Consider the following 11,962-nt stretch of genomic DNA (forward strand, 5'->3'; position numbering starts at 1 on the left):
CAGGGACTCTCCGCCAGGAGAAACCGGTGTTCGAAAATACCGCACATATAGATCTAACTCCAGAGCTATGCCGACCCCGTAACAAAGTAGTGTAGATGACACCTTCATTGTCGCTCAGCATAGTTTCAGAAACTGCAGAAATGCGTACCTTATCGTCTGCTACAGCGCTCCCATTTACCGTCCTAGTTTTACACGATCATTACAGACAACACAATGCAACACAATGTAAAGGGAAGATGCATGATTTAGTGACCAAAAAGTGCTCCTCAGCTCTGAATCAAGACTGTAGACGACAAACATGATATATACTGTAATAAAACATATAACATCAACACCATTTACTCGCGTCATGAAGGGTTTAGCAGCAGATTCAGTGCTAGCAGCACATCACACAGTAGATTGCAAGAGTGGTGTAGAAAACATTACAAAGTTTGTACAAAAATGGGATCCAATCCTTTTGGTTCCATAATATACTGGTTATGAAATCACACAATTTGCTACTGTAGCAACCTTTTATCAAACTATTTGCACATCGACAAGGTGCATGTTTTCGTCCGATTGCGTCGTTCACTGGAAAGGTCCTTAAAGTTATAGGAAATCAAAGTTCAGTGGAGCTCTTAATTGTGTATCTTCCGTCATGTACTTTTTTATTAAAGTCCAACCGTCCCACCAGCCAATAACAAAGCTGCCAAGCTACGAGGACCAATCAAAACTGTCAGCTGGTTCTGTTCCTATCAGACTGGCTGTCTGTCCTTTCTCTCCACGGGTCGGCCCAGTGACGCACCTCAATGCCCTCCATCCCTTCGTCAGCCGTGAATCCTCCTTCAAAGCCTGGACCCTGACCCAACCCCGCCCGGTCGGCCTGGCTCTTCCTCATCCCCTTCCCACCGGACACAGCGGCCCTGTCTGCCTCCGACGTGTTCGCGTCCCGCCGCGGGTAGACCCTTTAACACCACGAGGAGTCCGCGGTTCCACCCGGGGCCCCAGAGGGCCCGACCGCCGCCGGGTTCCCCAGCCGTCGGCTCGCGTCTTAACGGCGCGATAAGGACCGTGGCGTGACGCCGTTCCTCCGTTCTATCGGGGGTCCCGCGCGGTGTTCCCGTTGGTGGAGGCCAGCCTGGCGGTGCCAGGCCGGCCCCCGGGGGACTCAGGCCCCCGGGGGCCGCAGGGTGCCGCCTTGGCGGTGGCCGGGCGGGCTTTGGGCTCCCGCTGGCTGGAAGTGTCGGGCTCCCAGAGGAGGAACTCGTGGAGCAGGGTGTTGACCGCCTCGGGGCACTCCATCATGATCATGTGGCTGCCGTTGTCCAGCACCTTGAGGAAGGCCAGCAGGAGGATCTGGAGAGAGAGGGAGAGAGAGAGAGAGAGAGAGAGAGTCAGAGAGAGGCAGAGAGAGTCAGAGGGAATAGAGAGAGAGAGAGAGAGTCACAGAGTCAGAGATAGAGAGAGAGAGAGTCAGAGGGAATAGAGAGAGAGAGAGTCACAGAGTCAGAGGAGACAGAGGGAGAGAGAGGGAGAGAGGCAGAGTCACACAGAGGGAGAGAGATGCAGAGTCACAGAGTCAGAGGGAATAGAGGGAGAGAGAGGCAGAGTCACACAGAGGGAGAGAGATGCAGAGTCACAGAGTCAGAGGGAATAGAGGGAGAGAGAGGCAGAGTCACACAGAGGGAGAGAGATGCAGAGTCACAGAGTCAGAGGGAATAGAGGGAGAGAGAGGCAGAGTCACACAGAGGGAGAGAGTCAGAGGGAATAGAGGGAGAAAGAGAGAGGCAGAGTCAGACGGGGAGAGAGAGGCAGAGTCCCACATGGACTTTGTGCTATTTGGTAGAAACTTCAGCTCCTTTGCTGAATAATGCTTTGTGGTGCATTGTGGGTCGTCAGAAGCAAGATGACAATGAATTTAGTGGTATCTAGCGGATAGGACTTAGTCGGCAGAAATTGAATAAAATATCGATGAGTATGTTTTAATTAGTCGATAATCACATTAAAAAGAAATCTGTTGGATGCCGCCAGATGCCACTAAACCCTATACACCGCACCTTTAAAGTGGATTAAGTAGTGTTTAAAAAATAATCATATTCATAGTAAGTGCTGCAGTTGGTTGGGGGACAAAAAACTGTTCCACTTTCTAATTCTCTTCCCGGATGCTGTGAAGCATGGTGAAAAAAACAAGGGGGTTTCTCATCTCATGTAGCAGTTTGTGTATCACAGTCGTTTCCTCTGTGTGTTTGTGACTCATGTTTTGGTGGTTAATGAGCCCACTTGATAGGTCACAGCTGTATGGAAACCTACCCAGAGATGTGTGAATCACTCTTTCCTTTCCCTCAGAATGAAATACACCTTCTTATCGAGATAAGATGGCATCTAATCAAAAGTGCACACTCAAATCAAACAAGCACAACCCTCACATACACACACACACACACACACACACACCGCTCCAACACACACACACGCACATGCACACAAACACCTTAAACACACTCCACAAACGCTTCATACACCCACTGACCCCTCACACTCACACACCCAAAACACACACACACACTCTACACACACGCACACACAGACACACACACACCTCCCACACACACACCAAACAAACACAAACACACACACAAACACAATCCAACCCCCCCATCACCTCGGCCATGCGCTGGTCCTCCTCCACGGGCACGAACTTGTCACACATGCCGTGCACCAGCAGCACGGGCACGGCCAGCTCAGCGTGGTACGCCTCGTCGCCCTCGGGCCAGTACTGCCCGCTCATGGTGGCCCGCAGCACGAAGGACGACACGTTGAAGGCGTTGTTCTCCTTCAGCAGCTGCCTCTCCCTGGAGCCCTGCTGGGCGAAGCCCGCCCTGGGGGGGGGGGGGGGGGGGCATCAATGCACACACTCCTAGTGTTGTGATGACATTGTGCGCATGTGTGTTTGTGCATGCCTGCATGTGTGAACGAGTGAGTGTGCGTTTGTGTGTGCGAGTATTTGCATGAATGCATGCGAGGGTGTGTATGGAGGTATGTGAGTGTGTGTGAATGCATGTGTGTGTATGTGTGTGTGTGAGCGAGTGACGGTGTGAGTGGGTGAACGTGTGTGTGCGTACGCCTTTGCTACGGTGACGGTTTCGGGGCGCCCTAGCGATTGATCCCGCGCCCCCCTCCCGTCTCCGTTTGTTTCGTATATTTTAATTGACTAATTAAGCATTAGAGAGAGAGAGTGCGTGGCCCTACTTGAGGAAGCTCCAGGCCAGGATGGGGGAGAGGCAGTGGAGCACGCAGGTGGGCAGGTTGAAGATGGAGCAGAGGCTGGGCTCCAGCGCCGTGGGCCCCCCACCGTTGATCATCACCACCTTGTGGACCAGCTCCGGGTACTCGTGGGCCAGGAAGGTGCAGAAGGAGACTCTGGCCCCGCCGACGGGACCGGGGGGGAATAGAATGGAATAGAGTGTAAAACGTAGGATACGGGATATAATGGTATGGTAGAGAACATAGAATAGGATATAATAGAATAGAGTGTAAAACGTTGGTTAGGACATATGAGAAAATATAGAAATTGATAGAATACAATAGAAAAGAGTAATAGGATTGGTTAGAACAGGATAGGAACATAGATATAATTGTTTAGGAGAGAGAAAAGAATAGAATAGAATGTATATGATTAGAACAGGACAGGACATATGATATGATGATATGATTGTATGGGGCATAGAATAGGATAGCTATATTGTTGTTGGTCTTCCTTCTGACAAACGTATTTATTCTAAGTCGCCTTTGGATAACAGCGTCTGCTGAACACCCTGAAGGTTAACGTTAATGCAAAGGTGAATGAAGGACCCATCTCTCCTCAGCGGAGGGTCTGGGCTCAGGCTCAGGCGAACCCCCCCGCTATCGATGAACCCCTCCCCACCTCACCCGTACGAGTGGCCGATCAGCACGTTCCTCTTGCGGGCGTATCTCTTGAACAGCACGCGCACGTCCTCGGCCAGGGCGTAGAAGGTGTAGGCGGCGGCGATCTGGGGGGCGGAGCTGGCCCCGTGGCCCGCCAGGTCGGGGGCGATGACCTCGTAGCCCAGCTGAGAGAAGAAGTCCAGCTGGCTGCCCCAGATGTCCAGCGACCCGCCCACGCCGTGCAGGAAGAAGAGCGCCACGTCGGCGTGTGTGCCCTTGCACGCGGTGATCTTGCGCTCGCAGTCCACCACCACCGTGCGCTTGGGCTTGCGCTTGCGGAACCGAGGGTCCTGCTGTTGCTGCTGCGGGTCCTGCTGCTGCTGCTGCTGGTTCTTCTGCTGCTGCTTGGGGTCCTTTGACTCCCCAGCCTCTCCTCCTCCTGCTCCTCCACCGTCCCCTTCCCCATCGGGCACGGGGTCCGTCACGTCCAGGTCCACGCCCGCATTAGGCTCCGCCTCCCCGCCCCCCCCTCCTCCTCCTCCTCCCGCCACCTGCCCGTTGCTGAGCTCCGCCCGGGCCCGCTCGCCCAGGTTCTCGATCAGCATCTGCCCGTTGCGGTACAGCGTGATGCGGCGCTTGCAGCTGACGGCGCCCCCAGGGCCCCGGGGCTCCTCCACCAGGGGGCGCTCCGGGACCACGTGGCGGACGCGCAGCACGCGGCCCGGCTTCACCTCCACGAACTCGTAGCCGTCGGCCAGCTCCGAGGTCTCCAGGGGGCACACCACGTTGGCGGAGCGGCCGGTGAGGCAGCACAAGAGCCCGTCTAGGAGCCCGCTCAGCATGGTCGCCGCTGGGGGGGTGGTCGTAAATATCAGGCCTGTTAAGCCCTTCGAGACTGTAATGGTGATTAAGGGCTATACAAATTGAATTGAATTGAATTGAACACACAACAGGATGTACACGGATATACACACAAATGCACGCCGTGTACCCACACAAGCGCACATGCAAACTGGATAAATATATGACGTACACAAAGGCTCTCACACACGTGCTGTGTACGTCATATATATATATATATATATATATATATATATATATATATATATATATATATATATATATATACAGTTTGCAGTCGAGCGAGCCGACACAAAGTATTAACCAGGCCGACATCCAACACTAGATACAAAATATTATGTGTCGGCAATTTAAATGAAATTGAAATATTCTCATAATATAATCTTTAATGCTGCAGTACTTTCAGTGTTGACATCCCCTGTTGCAAACACAGCCTAGTGTGTGTGACTTTAAAGCACATTGTTGGATTATGTCCCAGGATATTTCAATGATATCTCCATATAAAGGTTTACCAGGCGCTGTATAAAGCGTGTATCCCAATGCCATTTTAAATCCAGCTCCATATGACCTCACAAATCTTTAACTTCGCTCAGAAGACACTCTACCCCGAGTGAGTATTAATAGAACGCCAAAGTAAAAGCCCTCCCAGGTAAAGCCAGCCTCCGCGTGTGTTGACCAGCCCACACCTTGTTGTTTGTTGCTGCTCTTGACCAGACGCAAGTAGCTCTACAAAAGGCTTTAAATTGAGATTTTAATTTGCAGGAGAATCATAATGTCTCTATGTTTTACCATTTCGTATCGCAGAAAGAAAAACAACCAAGCCACAACCAAAACAAACGAGCAACATTTTGATTAGCCGTATATTTTTTAGCTGGCTACCACCTCTCCCCTCATTCCATGGGATTACACCTCCCCCGCTCGCTAATCTCTTAATCTCCTCTCTGGGAGGAGAAACAAAACACAACCAAACTTTAATGAATATGTGTTTGATGTCTCGTCCGGTGAGCTGGTTCATATTCAGAGAGCTATTGATAGGCTGTATGCAGCAGTCAGCTTTAATAGAGCAGAAGACTCAGACTCAGCCAGGGATTATGACAACGTGTTCTGAGGCCAGTCCGCTCTGACCCATGTTTTTCAGTACACCAAGCTCATTGAGAAAACCTAATTTAAAGATCATGAATTGCAGATCAGGACTTAAAGTCAGTCAATGGACGAGTGCTGAATCTAAAGAGTTAATGTATTGCATGCGGACAGGCAGACAGCTGTTCCCTTACTTTACAAGGTGATTACACTGAGACCACATATTAGAATCTGATCAATATGGAGACACTGAAGCAAGACAAGTAAAGCTATATATATATATATATATATATATATATATATATATATATATATATATATATATGAATACGAATCAGTTTTTCTGCACTGGCTGATGCTTCATTTCCAAAGTATGTCATTTTAATGTCCAGACCCCCTCCCCGGTGAACCCTCTTAACCCAAAATAAAGTGACTGAACTTCCCACTTATTAACGAAATAAAAGGTAATTTGTAGAGCGATATTCCACATTTGATAATAGGTATGATGATTTCTCTCCTCATCTCCCCTTTTATTTTAATAGCAATACTACATAATGACATGTTTTGGTCACTGGGCGAGAATCCCAAGGCGGAACTGATGCCCAGGAAGAAGCAGGGATCACCAGGGAGTAAGAACAGCGGGTCTATTCGGGTGAAAAAGCCTCTGAGCTCTGACTGTCAACAAACATCAACACGTGTGCATCCTTGTCAAAAATAGTACTAATAACACAATTATTATTGTTTAATTTGATCACAGGCTCAAACGGCATTTAAACATAATTGTTTTGGTGTGGTAACAAAGGTTTTATACAATCTACTTGTGCCACCTTGAAGCTGTATTAATTATACAATTAATACAGTACAATAAGCGATGCTCAGTAAGTTATAGGGAAAGTCATGAGGTCATTCACATGCTAATTTATATGACGTGATCATTTTTATATGGAAGGTTATTTATAACGAGAAATGACAACGACCAGCCTAGTGCACGTGCAGATACAGGGCGATAGGCCTCTGGTTGGGATAGTGCTGATCTGGGTGGAAAACACGCGCCCCTTCTCGAGAGGCAAAGCGGACGGCCCAAACAACAAAGCGCGCAGGCTTGCTGGCTGAACGGGCCAATCGCTGAGGTTTAAAATTATAGACAGGACAGGTAACGATACCACAACATAATTTCCCCTTATCCAAATCTGTTCGATTTTCAAAAATTGCATCGTTGATACTTGATTGCAATGCCTAAATATGGGCAACCTCACCTGCAAAGTCCGGAACACAACACCGTGCCGACTTTCAGGTATTGGCCAAAATAAAACTATTTCGTTGGGGGAGGAGATTAGAGATTACTTCTACCGTAACAGAGGTCGACGGAATGTGTCAAAAGTATTCTTACCTTGGTTAACTTTCTACATGCAAATAACTTGTAGTTTTTGCATGCAGCATCGAAGAAACAGACGGGCTATAATCTGTCACAGCCAATCCAATAATCTAATTTATCTCCATTCTGCACACCGTTTCGTATCGCCGCTACACATCTTGTATCAGTTCAGAATCAGACACATACAGTTCTTTTCCGTTTTCCTGTTTTTTGGTCTCAACCATGGGCGATTTGCTGGATAAAGTCCATGCCTGCGTATTAGTTGTTAATTATTGGTTATGCGGTCGGACAATCCTCTCTCGTGTTGCGGCGGTAATGGCGCCATCCAGCGGTGATGGTAGGTAGAGCAGCGCTTCAGCATCACTGAGCGTCAAGATCTAGTGAGGAACTCAAATCAAATGCTCATGTTTAGTCGTGGTCTCAGGTAAAGTTATTAACGAGGAATAACCCCACTTCACATCCCAATTGAATTAGTCCACCTCGGCATCATCACTCACTCGTGCGTGTGCGGTTGTCATGACATGGACCGGGTTGTTGCTAGGCATCTGTTTCTAAGAGGACAGCAGCAGAACGGGCATTGCCACCCCTGTGGTGCCAACAGGGCATTCCAGTCCTTTCGCTGAAAGCATTTACCAAAGGATGACGTTATTTACAAATATTTAGTCAAATGCAAAACATTTAGTGTTTTTTGGTTTGTAATTCATGTTCATTGTCAATTTATATTATTAACCATTTTTTCCTTCTTTTTATATATTTTTTACATTGCAGAATAAATTTCGTCTTCACACAAAAAAATACTCGACAAAATAATATTATATTATTCACTAATTCACTGAAAAGGATCAAATATAAAGGACCTTAACAACAAACATGTTGTAACCCTTTATTATTCAAAAAGTTCGTTTATTATGTTATTATTCTGATCAGCCAGTTATCCATCACTGGTCAAATGAGATTGGATTGGATGCAGCCTACACCACGTGGTTGAGCGCAACAGCCAATCAACACTCGAGGGGGTGTGGCTTCAGAAAGCGTCGCCACCATCCAGCCATCATGCTAGGCTAGCCGGAGCAGCCCAGTGCAACTAACCACCAGCTAACTCACATTGTGACCCATGTAGAACACATTCAGCCACGGGGGGATTACGGTTTGATCGATTCGAGGACCGAATGGATGAAAGGAGCGATGTGCGCTTGAGGTGTATCGTTTTGTTCCGCCAAAGGACCTCCGTGAACAGCCCCCTCGGCTAGGACCCGGGCTACCTCGGCTAGCCGCACACACCGCTTGCTACTATCACGACCAACACAGCAGCAGCAGCCACACGGGACCAGCCGCCACACACGCCGGGGACAGTGCGTCATCACTCCTTCCCAGGGCCATGGAAAAGGTAACTCTTCCCCGTGGACACGGGGGACGAGCCGCACCACACGTGTCACGTAGTAAGCCGCGGAGACATGAACGCCGGCTGGGTACTTCAGGGAGCTAGCTGCTAGGCTCTCCTGCTGGGTCTTGCCTGGCTGTCCCCCCCCAGCCCCAGGGCCACACTGGACCCTGATTCGGGCACTTGGGGCTCATTGTATCACTGCTGACCAGGGCGTTTAAACACTTAACGTGGTATGTTTAAGGGTTTTACACACAGTTCCCTTGGACGACACGTCTGCCAAATATTGAAACATGTACTCAATCGTTTTCAATGTTAAGGAAACGCCCGACTGATGGCACTGTTGGTAGTGATTTAAGGGTGGCCGGATCCAGTTGTTAAACTGGTATCGTCGCCTATTCACTTACTGCAAACAGCATTGGAGAACTCGACATTGAATCAAACCAATGACTCACTCTACCTGCCTTAACCAATCGCCACGAGTTAAGTGTTGGAATGTTAAAGTATGAATACAATGGATGCTAAAAATACAGGGTAAAATAATTGTTAAATGCTTTGTAATGTAATGGGGTGACTCAGAAATGCATTTCATCCCGAAGTCGAGGGAAATACAGCACGACACATCCACTTTCATTTTGCTGCATCTCGAGGTATTGTTCATCTCCCCATGTTCTTCCCACAGGCTGACTTTTTGAAAGGGCTTCCTGTCTACAACAAGAGTAACTTCAGCCGATTCCATGCAGACTCCGTTTGCAAAGCCTCTGTAAGTACTGTAGCCCACTACTAATCACATCTGTAGCCATTCAGGCTTTAGTCGGCATTTCAGTGGGTTGTGGCAGGGGGAGAGGATTGTGCTGGTACCTTGTATTGTACAATGATATGAAGGGTTCATTGGGTTGTTGTTTTTGCAGAACCGGAGGCCGTCAGTCTACCTGCCCACCCGTGAATACCCCTCAGAACAGAGTGAGTACTGAGCCCTCTACAGGGCCCCAACTCGGGATCAGGGCCCCAACTCGGGATCAGGGCCCCACCTTGGGATCAGGGCCCCATCTCGGGATCAGTGCCCCATCTCGGGATCAGGGCCCCACCTCGGGATCAGGGCCCCACCTCGGGATCAGGGCCTCATGTTGTGGTCAGGGCCCCATCTTGTGGTCAGGGCCCCATCTTGTGGTCAGGGCCCAATCTCGGGATCAGGGCCCCATCTTGTGGTCAGGGCCCCATCTTGTGGTCAGGGCCCCATGTAGGGTGGCCTGATATGCCCATGGAGTGGCAGGAGTTTGCTGACTTGTTTTAAGTGCTAGAAATTTGCATTTTTGGTGAAAATCTGGTTAAACACAGCATAGGTGCTGTAAAGGTCTAGCACCTATGAACAGATTGACTTACGATTCATAGACATAAAGGAAGCACTTAAGTGTGCTGAGATGCGGCAACCATACGCCCACCGGGAAATTGATATCACTGACAGATGGTGCTGGGGTGTATCAACGTGTGGGCAAAGGCACGGAAATACAAAGAGCCGGGGTTGTTGGGTCCCAGCCATCGCCGGAAAAGGATCGGGAGTCACTGTTTTTATCACAACTATGAAAAAAAAAAGACATGCAAAAGAAACATGCGTTCAAATGTAAACAAGGTTTAATACATAGTGGAGTGTGAATGTCGTTGGTCGGAAAGGAACTGAAGTGTGCGTTTTGGGTCCTTTGCAGTTATTGTGACAGAGAAAACCAACATCCTTCTGCGGTATCTTCATCAGCAGTGGGACAAAAAGGTACATCACGCACAGAACCGCCGTTTCTTAATTGTCGTGGAAAAATAATTTCTAATAATATCACAAATGATATTACCTTCTTTGCTTATGACTAGTTGGCTGCAAAGGCCTTTTGTATTAATGTTCCTTACAACTAGAGACCCTTTACTCTCTCCGGTTAAGTGACGTATTTTGATGAACATTTGCATACAAATCGTTCTATCAGGCTGGAGGTGGAAGTTTCCCTCTAAGAATCACCCATTATCTCTCTAAAGATGCTTGGTAAACGCTGCCAGTCTGTCATCATGTGCTTAAAGTGGCCATGAAGTGTCGTACAGGAAGTTTTTTCAAATCATTCATACATGGATAGTAAAGTTCTCTTATACATCCATCGGGTTTAAGGGGATTCCAATCACACCGTCACATCACTTGAGGCTGCCACCATCATGAAGCAAATGTTGAGGCATCGTCTTGACCTTTTCCACCTCGCTGCTTTTGTCAACAGAATGCCGCCAAGAAGCGGGAACAGGAGGAGGGAGACAGTCCTGCACCGCCCAGAAAGATCGCCAGGACAGACAGCCAAGAAATGAATGAGGACTCATAAGTGTGTGTGTGTGTGTGTGTGTGTGTGTGTGTGTGTACGTGTGTTTGTTTGTCTGTCTACAGGGCATAGCCTATATAAATGACACCTGGTCCCCGGTTTAGCGCTGTTGTTTCTGTATTTGCGGTGTATATTTCCCAGCATGGAGCCGTCCCGTGCTAGAGCTAGGCTCTGCCCACTCGGCGGACGTGTGCTCATTGGTCCCGGTCTGATGATGATGAACAGGACTACTGCGTGTGAACACCCTAACCCAAGGAGAACACTGACGCCGTAACCATTAGGTACCGAGCGCTCACCCAGTGGTTTAACCATGCACCGAATTAGAAACCAACCAAATTGATATCGTCCCCGTCTCAAAGTTCAAAAGAAGTCTTACGAATGAGCTGATTGTGTGACATGACGTGTACAGTGCAACGTGGGGATGTCCGGTTAACCCCTGACCAGCTCTTAACCAGTAGAGCTCTTCACGGCTTTGCTGGTTTTTGCTTCGTTTTTTTTTTTTATTCTTTGTAAATGTCGTATGTGCAGTGGTTTGCCTGCATGAGTTGCAACTATGTAAGTATGTATCAAGTGTAAGGAAATGCTGAAAGCATCTGGAACCGCGAGAGACAAGACTCGACCCCCCAGTTAACTTCAGAATTAACACTGTAATTAAAAACCTCCAGTGCTGGATATCAAAACCTATACTGTCAAACATTACTGGAAAGAGAATTTTTGAATTGAGGTGCTTTTAGCTTTTTCATCTGATTGAGGCTATCGGTGTTTGGCTCTGAGCTTCCTGCCAGCCCCGGTGCCCCACCTTGTGGAGGGAGGGGGGCACTGCAACAGATATCCTTACCATTCAATATAAAAGACCCAAGATTGCACTGTGAAGAACGGCACACGACATTAGAGATTGCTCGTTTGCGTTTTATTATTTTAAACTTGGAATATGAAATATGCATCTACGTTTTCCTTCGGTCAATGTTTTGTTTCGGGATTTTGGATGAATTCTGGAGCGGGCCCCCTTTTAACTCATGTCTTAACACAAGTGGG

At 48.3% G+C, this 11,962-nt stretch overlaps 2 protein-coding genes across 2 annotated transcripts; one reads left to right on the top strand and one right to left on the bottom strand.

Moving 5' to 3' along the window:
* Nucleotides 1–1,074: 1,074 nt before the first annotated feature.
* LOC307078474 (protein ABHD8-like) lies at nucleotides 1,075–4,727 on the bottom strand (the record flags this gene model as incomplete). The annotated part of the gene is made up of 4 exons (XM_079740315.1): nucleotides 1,075–1,335; nucleotides 2,642–2,858; nucleotides 3,229–3,399; nucleotides 3,910–4,727. The coding sequence occupies 4 exons, from the start codon at nucleotides 4,725–4,727 to the stop codon at nucleotides 1,075–1,077; spliced, it is 1,467 nt and encodes a 488-aa protein (XP_079596441.1).
* A 3,525-nt stretch (nucleotides 4,728–8,252) lies between these two features.
* On the top strand, nucleotides 8,253–11,611 carry dda1 (DET1 and DDB1 associated 1). Its single transcript, XM_079739389.1, has 5 exons — nucleotides 8,253–8,588; nucleotides 9,265–9,345; nucleotides 9,494–9,545; nucleotides 10,286–10,347; nucleotides 10,832–11,611. Exons 1-5 carry the CDS (start codon nucleotides 8,580–8,582, stop codon nucleotides 10,928–10,930), a joined length of 303 nt encoding a protein of 100 aa, XP_079595515.1. The 5' UTR covers nucleotides 8,253–8,579; the 3' UTR covers nucleotides 10,931–11,611.
* Nucleotides 11,612–11,962: the final 351 nt, after the last annotated feature.

The sequence above is a fragment of the Pollachius pollachius genome (genome assembly GCF_949987615.1).
Source record: "Pollachius pollachius genome assembly, chromosome: 7".
NCBI lineage: Eukaryota > Metazoa > Chordata > Actinopteri > Gadiformes > Gadidae > Pollachius > Pollachius pollachius.